General features: G+C 52.8%; 4 protein-coding genes across 4 annotated transcripts; 3 read left to right on the top strand and 1 right to left on the bottom strand.

Annotated features, from left to right (window-relative positions):
* Positions 1-3,301: 3,301 nt before the first annotated feature.
* On the top strand, positions 3,302-3,943 carry COL26b_013412 (uncharacterized protein; the record flags this gene model as incomplete). Its single annotated transcript, XM_053186028.1, is given in 3 exon segments — positions 3,302-3,326; positions 3,420-3,526; positions 3,542-3,943. The coding sequence occupies 3 exon segments, from the start codon at positions 3,302-3,304 to the stop codon at positions 3,941-3,943; spliced, it is 534 nt and encodes a 177-aa protein (XP_053030035.1).
* An 11,579-nt stretch (positions 3,944-15,522) lies between these two features.
* COL26b_013411 (uncharacterized protein) lies at positions 15,523-17,201 on the top strand (the record flags this gene model as incomplete). Its single annotated transcript, XM_053186027.1, has 2 exons — positions 15,523-15,546; positions 15,612-17,201. 2 exons carry the CDS (start codon positions 15,523-15,525, stop codon positions 17,199-17,201), a joined length of 1,614 nt encoding a protein of 537 aa, XP_053030034.1.
* Positions 17,202-17,304: 103 nt separating this feature from the next.
* On the top strand, positions 17,305-17,892 carry COL26b_013410 (uncharacterized protein; the record flags this gene model as incomplete). The annotated part of the gene is made up of 2 exons (XM_053186026.1): positions 17,305-17,347; positions 17,483-17,892. 2 exons carry the CDS (start codon positions 17,305-17,307, stop codon positions 17,890-17,892), a joined length of 453 nt encoding a protein of 150 aa, XP_053030033.1.
* Positions 17,893-18,376: 484 nt separating this feature from the next.
* On the bottom strand, positions 18,377-19,255 carry COL26b_013409 (uncharacterized protein; the record flags this gene model as incomplete). The annotated part of the gene is made up of 1 exon (XM_053186025.1): positions 18,377-19,255. One exon carries the CDS (start codon positions 19,253-19,255, stop codon positions 18,377-18,379), a length of 879 nt encoding a protein of 292 aa, XP_053030032.1.

The raw sequence follows: 19,255 nt of genomic DNA, 5'->3' as shown, positions 1-19,255 counted from the left end.
AGTTGGAAGCCTCGCCTTTTTTACTACCCGGGCGGACAGGGACGAAGATGCTGACGAACGCGCCGACAAAAGAGTTGGCAGCAAAATGTAGAGGACATCTGTGGTACCAGCTGCTCGGATTCCTGAGCGTCTACGTCTTGGATTTATGCTGTTGAGATTCGAAGAACACTCACAGCAACCCAGATCATACCTGGCGAGATGAGATTAAGCGTGGTCTGCGGAAACGCTAGATAGGGCATCTTCAGAGACGCGTAATCCGAGGTGCCAGCAAGGATGCCAACGGCCGACAGGTGGTAGTAGTATGTGGCCTGAGGGATCAGGAGGTGCCATAGATTCGCCGAGCATGCAAAAAAAAGAGTGCTCCGTTGTAGACGAGGTTGACTGGAGTGGCGGAAGGCGGATACAGAGATACCATCATCCCGAGGTCGTGGCAGACTGGCGTCACGTCAGGTGGCTTCCATGGAGGAAGTCAGTGGGACATATTGAGCCATTGCGTGAACCATGAGCCTTGTGATGTACGTATATCAGCTACTTGCCGTTTAAGGCTGTGGCTTTGCATCCCTTTTCGCCAGACGAGAGATGACTGAACCAAAAGTGTGGTGTTTGGCAGCGGTACCGTCGGATTTGTGGTCGAAGTCGGGAGAAATTGGCGGTAAGAAGTGGGCTGAAAGGAACCGAGGGAAGAGCAGCGATTCCACGGCGGCAGCAGCGACAACTGCCATTGTGTCGGGACAAGCCCGCGGTCTGTCGTCAACAGCGTCGGAATCGTGACCGTGGCGTTTTACCTTCTGGTGCCTGGCTTCAACCTCCAAGCCGGTCAAAGTAGACTAACTGTCTGCGCCAACAATCTCAGGGCCGTGTGAGTGCTGCGTTGACGGGAAACCGATGCAAGACGTTATGGAAGTAATATGATGGCAACGCTGGCGAACGGCCTTGTGGGACTTGCTGATCACGTGCTCTGTTGCTTGTTGGAGTGGGCAGGTTTAAGGACGCGGCAGTGTCATGTGGACATTTAGCGGTAATGCGCGAGTGAGAGCGGTTCGGCGTTCGGAGTGACATGTTCTGCCCCTTGTGGTCAGTTGATGATGAGTTAAGACGAGCTGCTCAAAAACAAAAGTAAAAAAACATACAACACTGGGTATTCGCTGGTCGTCACCGACCCAACTAGTAATCCAGCCCTCATTGGCTTATCTATGAGAGAGCGGACGAGATCCCGAATTTTCCAGTGGGTATGGTCGTATGTGCTTGTGGGCGAGATCAACAGTATTCTTGAAGGGCACACCCGAACACTGTTACTTCGAATGAGCCTCAGTCACCGCGATGCCAGCGCTGCTTTCCCACAGCATGTACGTAACTCAGCTTGAGATTTGAGTGACACTGCCAGCTTTGCAGCAGAGTACGCAAACTCAAGATGATGACGACGAAGGCAGCTGCAGGAACATTGAGCAGGAACGCGGGCATCTGGGATGTAGCGCGGACGACGTCAAAATAGAGTAAAACGGAGCAGAAGAACGTGGATCAGATAGCACTTACTGGCAAATCATAGCGTGTGGGCGGGACTGAATAAGGCAGGGCGTGGTTGCCTTGGATGTGAAGTACATGACTCGCGCGAGAATGCGGTGGACCGACCACCTCTGCCTCGATCCCCTTTGCGTCGGTCGGCCACCACTTGGTTCATCCTAATCAAAAATTCCCTCTCAGTAGCCATGAAGTCCTCAAACACCTTTGTCGCAAATCCTAAAACCAATGATTATGATCCGCCTCCACAAGACAACGTGCAGGTTCAATGGCGTATATCGTAGTGGTCGCTAACACATGCTAGCGAATGCGAAAGTACACTAAAAAACACAACAGCTGTAGGGGCTAGGTTGCGGTATGCATGCTTCTTGTGCTTCACGTTTCCCTTCTACTTCGATGTAAAGCAAGGGTGATTGCCTGTTTCCGGCTAAGTAAACCCCAGGCCAAGTAATTCCTAGATATCCTCGGCGACCCCTGTCGTCGGCAACGATTGACGCTGCGTACATCGAGGCTCCAACTCGGCGGAAGCTTGGAAGTCTGGACCGGAACGCTCCCGGATTTCCTCGATGGAATTTTCCTGGTCGATGTTGCTGTGTGTTGGTAGTCTTCGTTAAGGTTGGCTGATGACGAAGTTTTGGGGGGTGCTGGTGCTCATCGCAAGGTTGGCAGTTTGCCCTTTCTTGGCTGTCGGGTACAGCTACCGCGGTGCGCCGCTTCCAGCATTACATGAGTGAGATTGTGTGGATCAATGAACACAAATGGGTGCACAATGACCCACTTATTGGTACCGTGACGGCGTCGGCCGAGCGGCGGTGGTCTTCGCCTCACTACTGCGCTCTGAGGATGGAGGAAGTGTCAGCACCATGGCATCAAACCCCATCGAACTGGGTCATTGCAAAGATGCGTGATGGTAAAAAGGGCGTTGTTAGCTAGGTACTGCCTCAAATGCAGATGCTGGATGTTTGGGGCAAATGCAGGTTGATCTAAAAGCGCAAGCCAATCTTCGCCGTGTAGTCCGATTGTTGCGCGACGGAAAATAGTGCCATGACGTGGGCTGGGCCAAAATGCATCTGCGCAAGATATATTCGATATTTGAAGCTGTGGCCGACGAGGGAAAGTGACCCACCTCGAGATGTGAAGAATTGGGCCAAAGGTACGACATGCTGAAGCCCTCCGGCGGTCGAAGCCTGGTGGGGTGAACGGGCGAGGCACCACAAAACAGGCCAGGATCAACTTTCGCAGAAGGTCAAAATAGTGATGATGTGTCGTGGCGTCCGAGAAATCGTGAAGTTTGCTCGAGTCGGAAGCCCGCGCGTTTGTTCCCCAGTGGCAGTGGCCGTTCATGCAGAGTGGCTGGGCTGTGTTTGTCACTACTAAAATCAAGAGTGACAATTCTTCCCTTTCTTTCTTCCCTTCACGGGCTTTCATAGATAACCCCTCCTATCTACAAAGTGAAATGTACATGCTTCATGGCATCCAGAGGAAAAGGTCGGGTCCCTACCTATAGGTATAGTAGGCAGGCATGGTAGGCAGGCAGATATGGCATGCAGCCAGTAACCCCGCCACCTTCCGCTTCAGACAGTCCGCGTCAACGCGTCGAGAAAGGCCCCACCGACCGACCTTTGTGCTTTTTTTTCGTGCTCCTCACACTCACCTCTCACACCACTTCTCTCCAGACTGAATATCAAGGTTGCATCTCGCCGTCACCCTTGCAGAGACGGCAAACGGCAGGCCCTCGCCCAAACCCACCTCCTGCCAGATCGTCTCTTTCTCCCCACCCAAGATGTCTTCCGTCATCAATCCCACCGGTAAGCAAAAGATGAACTTCGTTTCTTCTGCACCTGGCTTTTGCCCTGCTTTCCATGTGCCGTTCAACGCTGACACAGGCAACCGCCACATAGCCTCCAAGCCGAAGTCGAAGTTCCGACAAACCACCCTCGCGAGCGCTTTCGGCACCTCCGCCACCAGCCGGCCCTCTCTGCTGGCCACCAAGCCAACGGCCAAGCCCGTCAACGCCGTCTAGAACCCGGCGAGCGACAGACCCAACACCGAAGTCTCCGCCGACGCAGTCCTCGCCAGTGCAGTTCCCCCCGAGATCATGAACGGCCGCGCCGGCGTTCACCCCGACCACGGCCTGCTGATCATGTACAAAGTCCGCGATACCGACCCCCGCGATGGCAACAGCGAGACGTGGAAGTTAGCGAAGCGCATCGACCCCGGTGTCGTCCGCACATACTGGGACAAGGTCACGGCCAGAACGGGCATGACGCAGCGCGCCTGGCTCTCCCGCGTGCGTTTCAAGTACCGTGTCGAGCTCGCCAAGTTGGAGAACCGAAAGGCCGGTGCCGCCGCCACCACCAAGAAGCGCAAGCGCCGTATTGTCGAGGAAGACGAGGATAGTGACTACAAGCCGCCGGGTGCTTGATTGACATTGGGACTTATGTGTTTGCGGATCATCCAGGGGGTCGCTTTTCTGTCACAGGTGATGATGCTCGCAATGACGAGCAGCTGGACGGAAATCTTTCCTGCTTCGGGTTCGGCATGCTGCTTTGTTCTCCAGGCGGTGGTGTTGATTGGTATTGGGGCAACGCAGCAAGTTAGAGGATGCTCTGCGTTCATCTTGAGACATGCAGTCATAAATTCAGTCACACAATCATGTCGTCTCCACCCACAGCAATGAGTCTCTTACGAGATCAGAGAGCCGTCCATTTTGAGCGGCGTGAGCTTAGCATTCGTGTTTGCTTGCATGAAGTCGATCAGGGTAACTGTTTGCGCGAACTAAATCAGCCAAGACTCGCTCCGAGTAATGAGGATATCGGCAAAGCGCCAATAGGAGGATGAAGCATCCCGATAGCTGATGACCATGACCTGAACACCATCTGCGAAAAGGTTCCTGAAGCGTACTGCATCGCATCGCAGCCCATGTTGGCCATGTATCTCATGCACAAATGGCACAAGGCGCGTCTTTTTGGAAGAAGTGATTGATCGTTATGATGAGCTACCAGAGAAAACAGTCGAGGATCCAATAGTCCATCCGCTGCTACCAATCCTCTTCCCTGCACCTCCGTTTTCAACCTTTCAGGATGACCTTCAGCGAGCGCAATCAGCCAAGCACAGAAATTCATACCGTATCCGCAAGCCTACACCCGAACATTCCTGGCCGGATCGAGGGTGAAGCTTAGTGGTTAGGGAATCTAGGAAGTCTGGACCATCTATCGCAGTTAGATCGGATCAACAGATGTTCATGATCGCTTGGAAAGTTAGGAAACCTAACGGATAGAGCTCATGGTGCAACGCTCAGGATATTGACTGAAAACAATTGATTTGACTCGAAAGCCATGGTGCTTCCAGTCATGCGCGTTCGAAAACACAAACTTCAACTGCAAGTCAAACACGGTTGAAGATAGGCTCATGAGGGGTTTCGAGGATGCTGGGAGCTTCACGAGTTAGTTTGTGTGTTAGGGACCTAATAGACGTGAAACCTATCAATAAGATACAGCTTTAGAGGTAAGCGGCTTGCCTGGTTGAGGTCTGAACAATCTCTAACGTGCAGATAGTATGCGAAAGGTCTCCACAGCTTTGGAGCCGGTGAATCGCATGGGCAATTGATAGTGCTTTCTCTAGCTGTTTCTGTTGAGATTTGAGATGTTATCGTTAGATTAGCGGGGGATGATGTAAAGTATGGGCATGGTTGGTCACCGGCTTCACTATGTCTCGTTCGTGGTTGAAATGTATGTGCTTGGTCTCTGAGTGAATGCTATTGCGATGTATACAAGCTAATAGATCCTGAAGTCCTGAGCATTGGCGTGCACCGGCTTGGCTCCGTGCTGACAACCTCCTGTAAGCGTCCAGCCTCTTCAGTGAGACGATCGGAGAAACAGCAGTGCGCCAAGCCGGGGGCCGGACATGATCGAGGCTATGGCAGCCGTCTAAGATGTGGCAAAGGATGTGGGTGTTGTAGGAAATCTCGTCGATAAATTCGTGCTTTAAGATGTTGAGAGTCTGGAAAGTAGTCTGCCGATGAGCCGCATTAAAGTTGATTGTGTGTTTCAGAATGGTCGAATGGAAAGAGGAGGGCATTGTGTCCAAGGGAAAACCAAGGATGGGGCACGCAGGACAGCTATATCTTTGGGAAGCGGGTGCTGAAGCCAATGCAAATACCAGATTGTCCTCTTGATTTTGGCATGCAATAATTCGCTGGTTCTTTTCATCTTTAATGCTGTTCGATATAGCGTCCTCATCTATCACTAGAAGCAGTAAGCTACTACACTAAGATGGAGCCTGTTAGACTCTAACTCTAAGAAAGCAGTAAGTCCTGTCCCTTACAATTATCCACTGCGAGTAGTAGGTCAAGATGGGATAACAGTATGCTTCGCTCAAAGCTTCACTCTTATTATCTATTAGAGAGGCTTATCCTCAATGCAGGGGCCTATTCTATTCTCTTAGGCATAATGCCTTTCATAAGCCTCCTGTCAAACTATGATTTTCTGCTATTAGTTGATTCTCAAGACTGCCAACTTCCTAAACATAATCTTTGTTTTTCTTGCCAAACCTGATTACCTAGGTCGAGATACCTAGCGGATTCTTTGAGAAGAAGGCTTTGCGTAGTCCAACGTCATAGAATCCAGGCATCCCATCTCTCCCACATTCCAAGGCTTGTCATGGGACTTACGTCATTCTTACCAATCACGTTCCCTTTTAACGTGCTTCTGTGAAGTCTGATTTATGCTCACTCCGTCCATACGAGAACAGCATTAATTTACTCTTAAGTTTTGTTGAGAACACCAAAGACGCGGGGAAGAAATCCAAGCCTTTCAATTTGATCTGAAGATCCTTATTCAACCAAGTTTAAATCTTATACCAAGTATGCCGGTAACTCATTCTACTCAGGTCACTACCAACTTTTTCGAAGAAAAGAACGGCATCCTATTGCAGGATACGACGGTTGACACCCATCTTTCTGAGATCGGCGTGTTGAATTGCATCTCAACGAAACCTATAGCAAAGGTTTTCAAGATTCTGGCCTTCATTTTATCAGTAATACCTTATAATAGCCCCTTAGCAGCATTGAAGGTAGCCCGGAACTCGTGATTGTAGTCTTAGCTCAGCTCGTCTCCAAACATTGGAGCCACGTTATTCGCGTTACTTACACCATGTGAAACTAACCAGCCACCTCAGCTGAAGTTTTAATTTGTATACCACTTATAGACGTGAAAAGTACGACTGATCGGTCATAGTTGAGACAGAAGCTAGCGCATTTACGACGAGTTCTGCTTCATGTATTTGCCGAGATTTTGTGAAGGTCTGAAACCATCATGGATGTCTACGCTCGCCTACTCCAAGATGACACCTCAACACTAAAAAGTATCTCAGTTATTCTCTTTCAGAAATCAGCCACGAAAACCAGTAATCTGGTACCTGGTTTATCCAAGATCTGGACCGTTCACAAAAGCATCGTCAAAGTCATCAAGCTGGCATCCAATCCGGGAAGGGGTGGGCTCGGAGGATGACCAGCATCCTGCTTCATCATCAAGTCGACTTTGCCGCAATCCCGGGCCATGGCTTCCAACATGAAGAAACACCGCTTCATACGAGTGAAACGCATTACGAGAGAACTGCTATCGCGTTGTTTCGCGTTAAAATTGTCTGACACCCCAGTTTCACTATTCTCCGCATCGCTGCATGATGAATACGCTACACAGCGCCGAACATTTCTTCACTTCTACCAATAGGGACGTCGACGCTACAGGCGACAGCAACAATGGAGATAATCTTCTTGAAACAGTCTCCTCAAAGTCTCAGAAATCTAGACCGTAGATATACTGTTGAGTATCGAGGAAACCATCCAAGTGGCGCTTGGGAAGGAACCTCTCAGATGTCCAATCTGGCTCGTCCTGATGGTAAATGAATACCACATAATGCATGTGATGAGAAGGATGGTCAAGTCGCCTCCTGCACAGGCTGTCGAACTTCAGCCGATCGATCCGGTCAAGATCCTATCTTAACTGCTGTTGAAGTGGAGCTCCATCTTCACGCATAGTGACAACCCAATTTAGAAGGTTACATGGACATGGCAACGCTTCGACGCGTCCCTGAGTGCCTCGGCAAGTCTATTAAATTTGCAATTGTGGCAACATCGTCTCGCAGCATGTAATGTTTTATTTCTCTCTACTGACTCACGTCTTGAACTGCACTATGGGAGCAGGGAACGCGGAGAATGTATGACGCGAGACACCCGCAAGCTTTTGACGACCAAAAGAAATCGAGCACTGGGATATCATCTTCGATGGCGGCAATCCTGCCTCGGACGCACACAGTGCTTGAACAGTGTCTTTTGTGGCTCACAGTCAGTGGTACAAGTTTGCGCGTAATGAGCGGAGGTCCGTCTCGGCGGCGGGTGTTGTGAATGTAATGCCACATGCATCCAGTTATCTATTGTTGATTTACGAGTCAAATCGTGCCAAGAAGACTTCTCTATGGCTCTTCTTGAAACATCCTTCAGCTGTCATCTCCAATGCAACAGCACGGAAGCTCTTGTTCACATGCAGGTTGCGCAGAGTTCGTACCCAAGTCAATCCCATGGACGCTTTTCCATCTACCCTTCGGAGTAGCGGGCGATGTATTCTCCCGTTCATCCAGAAGCCTACTACATCTCGTGAGTAGAAGACTTTCGTGATTCGGTTTGGAATGCACCAGTCTCAAACCGGGGACTGATTCTCGTGACCCGGGGAGAATGATATCAAGCATGGAACCACTCATCCGACGTTTGCTTCCCGTATGCTTTTCCTGGTCCATGAATACAATTGCTTGCGACTTGCAAAAAATATCTGTGCGCGTCTTTCTCCATTGTCTTCCCTGCCGTTTGTTGTCTCTCTTTCGCTGAGTGAGACACGCCATAGCCATCACATTTCTCCGCCCCGCTCTCGCTTTTCAGCGTTTGCATCTCTGCACACATAAGTATGCGCGTGTTGACCGCGGTAAACCGAAGTCAGCCTTTCTGGCCATCCATCACATGGTCAGTCCTGACTCTCCAGTCGAGAGTTCGTCGAGAGCATGTGTCTTTCAAACTCTGCGGAGGTCAGTATCACATCATCGTTGGCTCATAGCCTAACCCAAGCTCACCTCACTCAACTAGACCGTTTGCCGCCTTCCTATCTCCATCTTCGCCATCGACAATACCGAATCACAGAAGCCCATCCCTTTCTGTGTGCACACTAGATCAGTAATCCTGGCCTTCCTCGCCGAGAACAACATTTCCAGGACGGGTTTGTGCACAAGAGCTGACGGCCGCAGTATTGCCGCCTCGCTCTTTCACCTTTGCAATCTCGACCATGGCCACCAATTGATTGGATACGTCTCGGAACAGTTTATTGCAGTTGTGTTCGAGCTGTTGAAGCTTGCTGAAGACCAAGGCCACTTTGTCGGCGCCGTTTGGAGACAGGACGTCATGCAGTGGGGACCTGACAGCTTTGCGGGCTGGCTCCGTGTTCACTGCCATGTGCGGAATCATTGGGAGCCGCAGATGACGCAGTCGCCGACTCGCGTGCGGCAAACGTATCCTGCCCATCCGGAGAGCCTCTCGCGGCGAGGACAGGCGAGCCGAAGCAACGCATCCAACCAAGATGCTGTTCTTGACGAGATTCTCAAGGAGCCTGACAGATATCGGTTCGTGTCAATGTTGCTCTCTAGATCTGTGCCATTCTTTACTAACATTTTGGTGAGGCCGAGAGCAAGGCCTGACCGTGGTATCCGTCGCCGCCATTCGACTTCAACAGCGGTATCAAAGCCTCCGACGCTAAAGAAGGCCCGTCGAAGCGGCGATTTTGAGAGTATTAGCGAGGTAAAACGATAAGAAGATTCTAAATGAGATGGACGACGTAGTGTGAGGATACATTGTACTTATAAACCAGTAAACTGGGAGTGGCGTTTCGTCCTCCCACCGCATAGAATTTACGGACAGACATGTAAAGAAAACTTTGCGACTAAGGGTGGCTTTCAAAGACGTACTTTAGCCAAATGCCCTCCTACCTTATCATGCTTCAACACACAATTTGTGACGTCTTGTCAAGTCAGATAATAAAGGCAAGCAGCCTGACATGCACGCCGGAAGAGCAACGCCCGGTTTGAGATTTGAGGGCAGCTGCCCCTGATCTCGAAATCGGGGGATTGTGGGACTTATTGCAAGCCACGCCCATGTACAAGAGTGCTTTAGGACTTTCTATAGATGGGTCCTATCCTATTGACTTCGCGTTCTCCGAGAGGCATATCTTCGCGTAAGCGGATTGATATCCAGACAGGAAGCATCCTGGACGCTTTGACTAGCGGCTCCCTCCGCAAGTCATAAGTCAGGAACTAACAAGAGCTTCATCTCCAGAAGTGAGATACACACGTGAAGATACTGCCAACTCAAGCCGCTGGGGAGCTTGGGCTTTGGGATGGAGGCACCAATTTTCAAGTTGGTATCTCGACCTCGGGGCTTGCTGACCAGCCTTAGCCCCTCCGCTTAAAAAGCATTCATTCATCTAATTAGAGCTTCCATTATACGGACTCCGCAGATGACCGGTTGGCCACTCAGACCATAATGCAAGGCGAACGCGACGGACATCTCAATACAGTGGCCTTTCCGACACCAACGTCGCAGCCCTACCATTGCCTGGGCATCCTCAACGAACCGCACTGAGAGTAACATTCGCGTTCTCTGTTCGCTTTGCGACTCTTACCTTAGTAAAGCTAACAGCCCTTGCAGCCTACTCCATACAATAAACGAGTTAGCCAACATCGCTCAGGTGAACAGTGGCCGGAGCTTTCATCTTGCTTGCCGTCAAGGGCAATGCAATCGAAGACATGCTGTAGTTTGAGGTAACCTAAGGCTTCGTCATTAGCCTTTCACTGTTCGAATTCAGGTGTTGTGCTCGCTTCGTACATGACACAGAAACAGCCGGGGCAGCTTCTAGAACGAGCCGGGACTCACTTGGTATATCGGTGGTTCCAAGCTAGTCACATAATGAGAAGTCTATAACGTTTTTGTACCGAGGGCATCGTAGAAATTTACGGCGAGGGTAATGTTTAAGGTATCCTCGTCGTGTCTCTTATAGGCCACGGCGAGTTAGAAGAATCGATCGAATGCAACGGTGGAGTTCAAGTTATGTAATGGGCAACCTAAAGTATCCCATGAAGCGGACATATGCTTCTTAGGGAACACTGATCTTATCCCGGCGGCCGGTGACGAACAAGTTGAGGCCTTCGTCATTGTTAATTCCACGACGCGTCCCAAGTATTGTCAGCGATGAGCTTGCTTTAACAGGAATGTGAATAACACTATGGAATGTTTCAAGAGAACCATCAACTGAGCATTCTGGTTGTGGATATGTCGTCAGCTGATAATAAAGGCGAAGTCGTCCGTGACACAGCCGAGGAGGACTGAGTCTAAGATGATAGGGCGGCATCTGATTCGTGAGTGAAACTGCGTGATTGTTCGCAATCTTCATCACTTCTAACCTTTTCCCTCACAGTTTGACAGTTGTGGGCGCCCCCTTTTGACTGCCGTATGACTTTGACGGGGAAATATCGAGGTTTATAATATTGTTCCGCTGTTGCCAAAGCTGCCGCCACCCCCTTGTTCAACAGATGTCACAGACAGGCTTGTTCCAAACTGATTACTCCTGGCTGTCTCGGCGAACTTCGGAGGGAAGCACAAGCTGAAATATCTACGTGTGGATTGTAGTCCGTGATTGGCGATTGATTCTCCTTAGTTCAGTGAAAGAATTCCTGGCCGTCAAGAGACTTTCTTTGTCAGGCGGCAGGTATTCGGGGTCACCTTTGGGGAAGTAATGGTCCCACACGACGGAGCGTGGCACTCTCCAGGGACGTTGTTGTCTCCGCAGAGCATCTTCCACAGGAAGCCAGAGACCCGCACTCGTGACGTGTCTTCCCGTCGAAGTTTATGGCCAACGGACAGAGAGAACGGTCGATAATGTAGGATTAGACTTGATTTTATACGGGACAAGAATCTTGTGGGGTTTTGTCCACTGAGTGGCATGGCAGCATAGCTGTTCGTTTTGGCCAGCATTCGGAGCGTTGCATGTTGGTCGTCCACAAAGGAGTAATATGTGTGCGACCCAAGTTCACAGACTCAGTTGAGTCGACAGACTTAACATATTTGAAAGCATTGGAAGAATCAACTGGTCAGGTTGCCTGACTGGAAAACTCGACGATGATTTTCACGACATCCGGAGTATTGGGGCCAGAAGCGGATTTGACGCTTTGGTTTTGCGGCTTTCTGGTGAGACTTAAGCAGAAGGTAAAGGAATGGGGATATTGAGGAGAGGAGGAGACCAGCAGGCTCGGATGCGACGGAGACGACATGCATGGCAAAACACAAGTTTCATGTAGGCGGGAGCAAGATTGGGAGCGGGAGCTGGGAAGGGTGTTGGCTGGTGGAGCCTGGCGGCGGCGCCTGATGAGGCGTCATAGCACAGTGCATGAGAGTTCGATCGTCTTCTCTGGCTCCTGATTTTCTCCACAACCTTCTTCGCGGTGAGTTTGGCGTTGGTGTGGTTAGTGGCCGACGTCTCAACAGGTTTGATAGGTCCAGGGGTGAGGGCTGGCGTGACCGTTTGGAGAGGCAACGTCTTTAGGCAGGCACCGAAGCAGTCTGGTGTTTGAGATTCCGTGTTCAATATCAGGGAGAGCATCCTCAAGGGTCTGGTTGAGAAGACCGGCATGATTGGCGCTGTAAGCGTAATAGAAGCTGACCAAATTGTCGAAAATAATGAATTTCCCCAGGGCTGGGAAACTCATGGCACGGGGCATATGGAAATCACACTGTTAGATGTTGGTTGGTGCAGACCTGCCGGGGTGAGCCGAACGGCGGCAAAAGCCCACAAGTGGCATGGTGATGCGTTAAGTATGATATTATAGATGGGAAGCCTGGTAATCGTCTTATATGCTTTTAGTCTCGAGGTAGCAGAGATAGCTAGTTATTATTAGGTCAGCGGTGGGTGGGAAGATAAAGGATGAGGGCTTCCTATTTGCCTAGATAGTTGAGATAGCATAAGGGATCTTGACTCTCTAGAAATGAAATTTGGGTGGACGCCAATGGAAAGCAGGGGTAAGGACTCCGCATAAACAAGCCGTTTCTCTAATGGGATGAGGTAGCCTAGATGATTGGTAGTAAAGAAGCAAATGTGAGCAATCAAATGGGATGTAAGCTTAGCAATAGGCAAGCCACCTTGGTGGCACGCTACGGACTTGGTATAGTAGTTCATGCTGAAATATACTACTAGGGAGTGTTATGCTCTAGCTCTTTAGCTCCCTGAAAATTTTTTCTCAGTGCTCCGCTGAGAACATACCGACTGCTTTTCGACCAGAAAGCGTTCCGCATGATAATGGAGCCGTATCAGACGCGAGGTAAAATATCGGCTCTCATTGGTTTCAATGACTCCTCTGGGTCTCTCCTCTCATCTATCAGGCATCCCCGCACGCGTATTCCATTCCCACCTCCGCGCTGCAGCCCAGTATTTTCCTCGCCATACCGTTGTCCGTCTCGATTTTCTCTAGGAGAGGGGGCAGTCAGCTGAAGTTTCCGCGGCTAGGCATTGCTGGAATCGCTGGTGTTGGGGCCATTCATGGACACATACGATTGTGGGAAGTCGTTCACGTATGGTTCGTCCGACGACGATCCGCATGCCGTTGCCTCGTCGGTGCCCTGGAACCTATGCATTGAAAAGAGCACTTCTGGCTCGGGATGTTGCAGGCCAGGGTTAATGGGGGCCAGATGTCTGCCATCGTTGACAGGATGTGGAAAGTTGACGGGACTTAGTGGTTTAGGTATGAAATGATTGGCCTGTGTGGAGCATTCGATTTAACTGTAATTGCTCGCAAACTCGTCCTCGTATAGACGGTGTGGTTGCCGGTCGCGGAGTGTCTCTTGTTCCGCGCCGGAATTGAAGAGTTGATGAATGCCTTGGCCTGCCTCGGAGTTAAAGAGGTGATGAAAGCTTCGATTGGGTTGAGCCATGTTCGCATCAAAGATGTGTGCCTGTAACGAGACTGATGGGTTGGATATCGGCAAGGCTGATGGTACGGTGTTTGAGATGGATTTTGGACGATGTGGGGTTGTTGATGCATCGTCATATTGATTGACTGGGAATGAGCATTTGTTGCACTTGTTCTTGCCTCTTGTCCTCCATCCAGAAGGCAGACATCGACCGCTCCTTCCGATCGCGCATTGAAAGTGGAGTCTGCAATTGAAGAAACACCAGAAAGGTAGGAAGGTAGCAAGGCAGCGCTCAAGTCTGGGCCTGCACCAGTTCGCACAGTGAACTCAGGCCGAATTACAAGGCGCATTTGGATCCGGAAGCGATTGTCATGAGACTGCCCTTCTAGAGTGGCTGGACTCGCAGTGGAGGTTGAGATTTTGGAGCGAACATCCCCCTTTGCGAATGGAACGTTGCTGGTTGAGTTGGCCAGAAAGCTGCCGGTCTTATTCCAGCAGGTGTTGCTGACTGCCTCAGCTCTTATCGGCTGAGTGACAACTCAATTGGTTGGCGATGAAGGGGGGAAGATGGGGGGCGTACTGGCTGAACTTCATCATCCTTATGTTGAATCTGCAGGATATCCCTAAGATCAAAGCGAAAGGAAAGGAAGGAACTAGACCAACTGACGTTTAAATTAACAGAAGGATCAAATACTGTGGTTACTCCCCCTAAAGAGATAACTACAACCGAGGCCAGACACCTACTCCTTCCTTCCCTAATGGCACCTGCCTGGACGAACTCAACAAGGCAAGCAACCCATTCCTTCAGAGATTGCCACAATGACGCTTCCAATAGTTTCCATTTTGGTCTTTGGTTTTCTGAAGTCAGTATTATGATTGTGTGCACTGCACTGTGTACCTGAATGCAGCTAGCCGTCTGCGTCTGGCGCACATTGGTGGTTTATTGGTGTCTCAGCATACAAACAGGTTCCCCCTCAAGTGCCCTCCTCCCCTCCCAACCCCTTAGCCCCTTCTGGCCTCTTGCCCTGTAGGTATGGACCCAAGGTCCGACTCCCCTCCCCAGGGATCACCAGCTTTCGCCGGTGGTTTTTTTAATGTGTGCGCTGCAAGTTGGTTAATTGGGTACAGGTCAGTAGGGTAGGTTATGGTTTTTTGTTGGCCCTGGGGAGGGGAGTGCAATGCTTAATGGTCAGACGTCCCGCATCCAGCGAGACATCCGAATGGATAGTCGGCGATTGGGTTTCGCGCATCAAGCGAGAAGTCCAAGAGATGTTCGCCGGTGGGGTCTCCCGCATCCAGCGAGAAACCCGAATGGAAGTTGTTGAAGTTGGCAGCGGTGATGGCGATGATGGTTGTGACAGTGGTGTTGTGGCGGTTGTGGCAGTGGTGCCGCTGACACACCTGTGACCACTGTGTGGTGTATGGCTGGTGCAGGCTTGGGCGTCGGGATTACGTCCTCTCTGTCCTCTGCCCAGCTGTGCCCTCCATCCAGCTCCTTCCTCCCATAACCTCACCGACACTCTTCTCACCACGACCGACCGAGACAGATGAACCAGCTCATCGCCGGCGATTCCTCATCTCTCCTCTCTGAATCAGCCTGCAGTCCAGCGGGGTGGGTCCGCTCCGCAAGTCCCTGCTCTGCTGGACCAAGCAGACGGTTGGCCCGCATGAACCTGCGTCTATGCAGCCTTCCGCGATGCTCCACATCTCACGAACTGCTCTCCTCGCTGCATGCTCGCTGCATGCTAAGGGCGGGGCACGAATCTGAAGACGGTCTGGCCGACGGTCTCCTTGTTTGCCAACATGCGCCAGCTACATTCCTCTGCCATCCACACTTGCTCTCGCCCAGCAGCCGTAGTCTTCTGGATCAGGCCTTCAGCATACTTTCACCACAAGTCAATCACAGCAATTCCTCTTGCAATCTTCTCGAAGAGCCCTTGAGGTCGCAGTGCCACACCTCAGCGCGGGAGTAACAATCTCTGCTGCTCTCGCTCTGTTCCATCAACATGTGTCGAGGCAACACCGCCACGGTAATTGCGCCCTGCCTGTAGTCAGTCTTGTCTGCTTTTCGTTTGGACTGACTGGGAGATTACAGGTTGTCGAGAACGTGAGTCTCGAGCACCTCCACGTGGGCAACAAGGGACACATCAAATGGTGCCCTGGGGCGACCCGGTCAATGTACGCCCATTTGGCAACCCACAAGCTCGACTCTCGCACCTGTCAACACGACGGAATGAACAGCCTGCTTGCGAAGCTCAACTGCATCCACGAGAATAGCGACTACCCATCTCTCGTGAACCCCCGCATAGTGCGCAAACTGCGCAGCCTCATCGGCGAGTTGGTGGACATGGGCATCCTCAAGCAAGGCCGCATGCGCACTGTCGTCTGGCCCTCGTGGACACATGCTTGGACGCTGCCATCATGGACTGGAGACATCGGACCGCCGTCAGTCGTCCCAGTAGAAGAACACGAACAGCTTGAGGTTCCCAAGGCGCCAGTGGCGGCTGGAGATGATGATGTGATGTCTTGGGTACAAACGGAGACTTCTTCTTGGGGTTCCCCGTACCAGAGACCTCCCTCCGCCTTGCAGATGTCCAGCGGCTTGTCTACCTCGACCTTTGCCCTGACCTTTCGAGTTCCTGCCCCGGCCCAGTCTTCGAGGGGAACGAATTTGTCGTCCAGTGGCCTCTCTACGTCGACCTTTGAGCCGACACTTCGCCTGCCATCCGCGCCTCCAACGGCCCAGCCGCACAAATCCACGATTTCGTCAAGCGGCCTATCCGCCTCGACCTTTGCGCCGACGCTGCGGCTCCTATCTTCTCCCGAGCATGCGCTCCCCTCGAGCGGCGTGTCGACGTCAACCTTTCGGCCAACGCTGCAACTCCCGTCTCCCAAGCGTGGTATCGCCGCCTCTCGCTTCAACTCTCACCCGACCCTTGACCTTCATGACGGGCGGTCGTCGATTCACCCGTCAGAGTCTGCGAGCGTCGCTCACACCTCTCGGCGGCGTCTGGCCCACGGCACTAGCGATTCCGGTGGAGTGGGTCAATGGCTACGCAGACAGTCCCCCCTGGTTCCTGCAAGACCGCAGCCGCCGCCGCCCCCACCGCCACCAACCCGGCCCGATCCGCCGTCGCCTCATACGCCGCCTCGTACTCCTTCTCAGACTGTCCCGGTTGGCGCGCTTCCCTCTCCGCCAGAAACCCCACGGCCCAAGGTGTCGCAACTCGAGGACCATGGCGACACGGCCCATTCTGACCAGCTTGAAGCCAGCCGCGAGCGTCTTGACGGGCTTATCGCCAGTGTCAAGGAGATTCAGTTGGTCATGATCTCTGAGCGCGAGTCCGACATGGTCAGCATTCTTGAATCGATCCAACGCGCCATATTCATGGGCCAGCGGATGGACAGCGTCGCGCCGCTTGTGCAGGAGCTGGATTCGCTCTGCCGGGGACAAGCATGCGAGGTGCAGCGGCCAGGTCAGGACAGACATGACAGACAGGAGCTGTCGCACCGTCTTAGAGAGGCTCAGCTGGGCGTCACCGAGTTGCGGGCCGCCCTCGCGGTCGGTAATGGCGATGTGATTGTCAGAGTTGAGGGTCTGGGTCTGGAAGAGGGTAAGAACGGCACTGCAGATGTCCACCTGTTGACGCAGCAGTTGGACCATCTCGTCATGACTGGCTCTTAGGCGGCTGGAAAACCTCGATCAGCTAGCGGACTTGGTGGTCCTTGGAACGCAGGAGAACTGCTGCTGGATAGGTCATGTTATGTATTGCAATTTACGGATTCACATGTTTGGAGACTTTTACCCCGTGATTGGAATCCGTGTCGAATGTTCTTATGCAGCAGGCATTCTTGCAGCGTGTGTGGCCGGAGGAAGAGAGCCCGCTCCGTCGTGCAGGTACCCGTCTCTGCCCCCGATCTCGTGGCACTTTTCCATCCTCATCACAACCACCTCCTTTCCGCCAGCCGCATTCAAGGCCTTTTATCCCAAAGATCCACCACACCCCGTGGTCCCTCCCGTCGATTGGGATGCGCGCCCGCGCGCCTGGCTCATGTACCTGAAGCACCTCAAGGACACCGACGAGACGGCATACCAAGCGCTCATCGCCAAGCTCGATGCCGGCGAACTCGCCGACGTGAAGTGGGCAGCCTCCGCTCAACGAACGGGCGACCACGATCAAGCCGACGAGACTGAACGCGTCGTGTTCTCGGACACAGAGGAGGAGCTCCAGTGGCAGGATCCCAAGGCATTCTTCAGATCATGGGCCCATTCCAGCGCTAAAGACCACCGGGCCAAGATCCGCGAGCAGCGGACGGAGATTGAGGCGCGGAAGAAGGGTGTGTTGATCTCTGTTGACAGACAATTCCTCGCGTGATGCAACGCTGACGGGTCTGGGTTGGGTTCCAGAGCTTGCCACCGTTGACAAACTGGCTGCCGAGGTCACGGTCCCCGATCAGACGACAACAACGACGAACATCCTCGAGCCTCCTGTTCCGTCGCCCCCGACTACACAGTCCGGTCCGCGCCAGTCGGCATTTTTTTCGGGTCTCGCCGCCACTACAACCGCTGCGCTGGGTCCGTCGACCGCGCTGCCGAACACCCATACCGGTACCGTCCCCGAACACCACGGACAGGCTCGTCATCATGACCAAGGCGGACGGAAGCAGACCGGGCTTGATGATCGGCTCGGACGTCTCCGAGCAGGTTGATAGAGGTTTACTTGGTGTCGCGATAAAGTTTTACAGGGAGCTGTTGTTCCATAACACAAGGGGGAAAGACACGGCGAACATGCATATCACAAGTTAAATAGCATTCATTTCTGCAAACACTCCAAGCAAACTCTTGTCCCGTATTCTTGCTTACTGCCTCTCGCCGGCGCCACTCACTCGCACGAGATGCTCCAGCTCCTTGCTCTGCGCCAACGCCGCGGCGCTGGCGACAGCCTCCGGTATCACCACCGCCAGCTTTGCCTCGTGCTCCTGCAAAGCCAACGAGGCGCTCTCGACCTTCTCGACGAGCAGCTCAGGGACCGGCGGTCTCGGCGATCCATCGCTTCGGCTGACACGACGCTGCAGCTGGTCCACGCGCTTCCGGCACGCCAGCAACCGCACCTCCGTCGCGTCCCGCGCTGCCTGGGCCGCGACGGCCTCGCGTTTCTTGTTGGACGCCTCGGCAATCTGGATACCTAGCTCGCGGAGCTGGCTCAGGGTGTGGATCGCAGCGGAGGAGAGCAGCTGCGGAGGAGGTGGAGGAGGAGCAGCAGCAACGACAACATCACTGTGATGGCCATCCTTGACGCTGCTGCTGCCGTGACGATGACGGTCTTCCCGGTCGCCACCACCACCGCCGTCGACAAAAGCCTTGCCCTTGCGCTCCTTGGCCCGTCGCACGCAGCCCGCCTTCCACCACCTGTACGCCGCGACCGGATCGGCGGTCCACTCGCCCCCGGGCGCCGCCTTGGCCCGCGCGACGGGGTCGCCCTCGTCGCCGTTCTTCTTGAGCTCCCGCCCGATGTGCAGGATCATCTCCTCGAAGCCTGGGCGGAACTTGTCGAGATCGGGGTACGGTCGGAGATCGCAGAGATGCCAGAGCCAGTCCTGCATGCTGGTGTTGGTCCCGGGGCTGTTGGCGGACGGCGGCGATGACGGGTCGAACTTGAACTCGACCAGCGTGCGGACAATGATGCGTTTGCGGCGCCATCGAAAACATGCCTGGCTATGATCAGCCAACAGCGTCAT

Source organism: Colletotrichum chrysophilum (genome assembly GCF_026319265.1).
Source record: "Colletotrichum chrysophilum strain AFK26 chromosome Unknown scaffold_228, whole genome shotgun sequence".
Lineage (NCBI taxonomy): Eukaryota > Fungi > Ascomycota > Sordariomycetes > Glomerellales > Glomerellaceae > Colletotrichum > Colletotrichum chrysophilum.
Note: the sequence above shows the minus strand (reverse complement) of the source record. Positions and strands in the feature narration are given on the sequence as shown.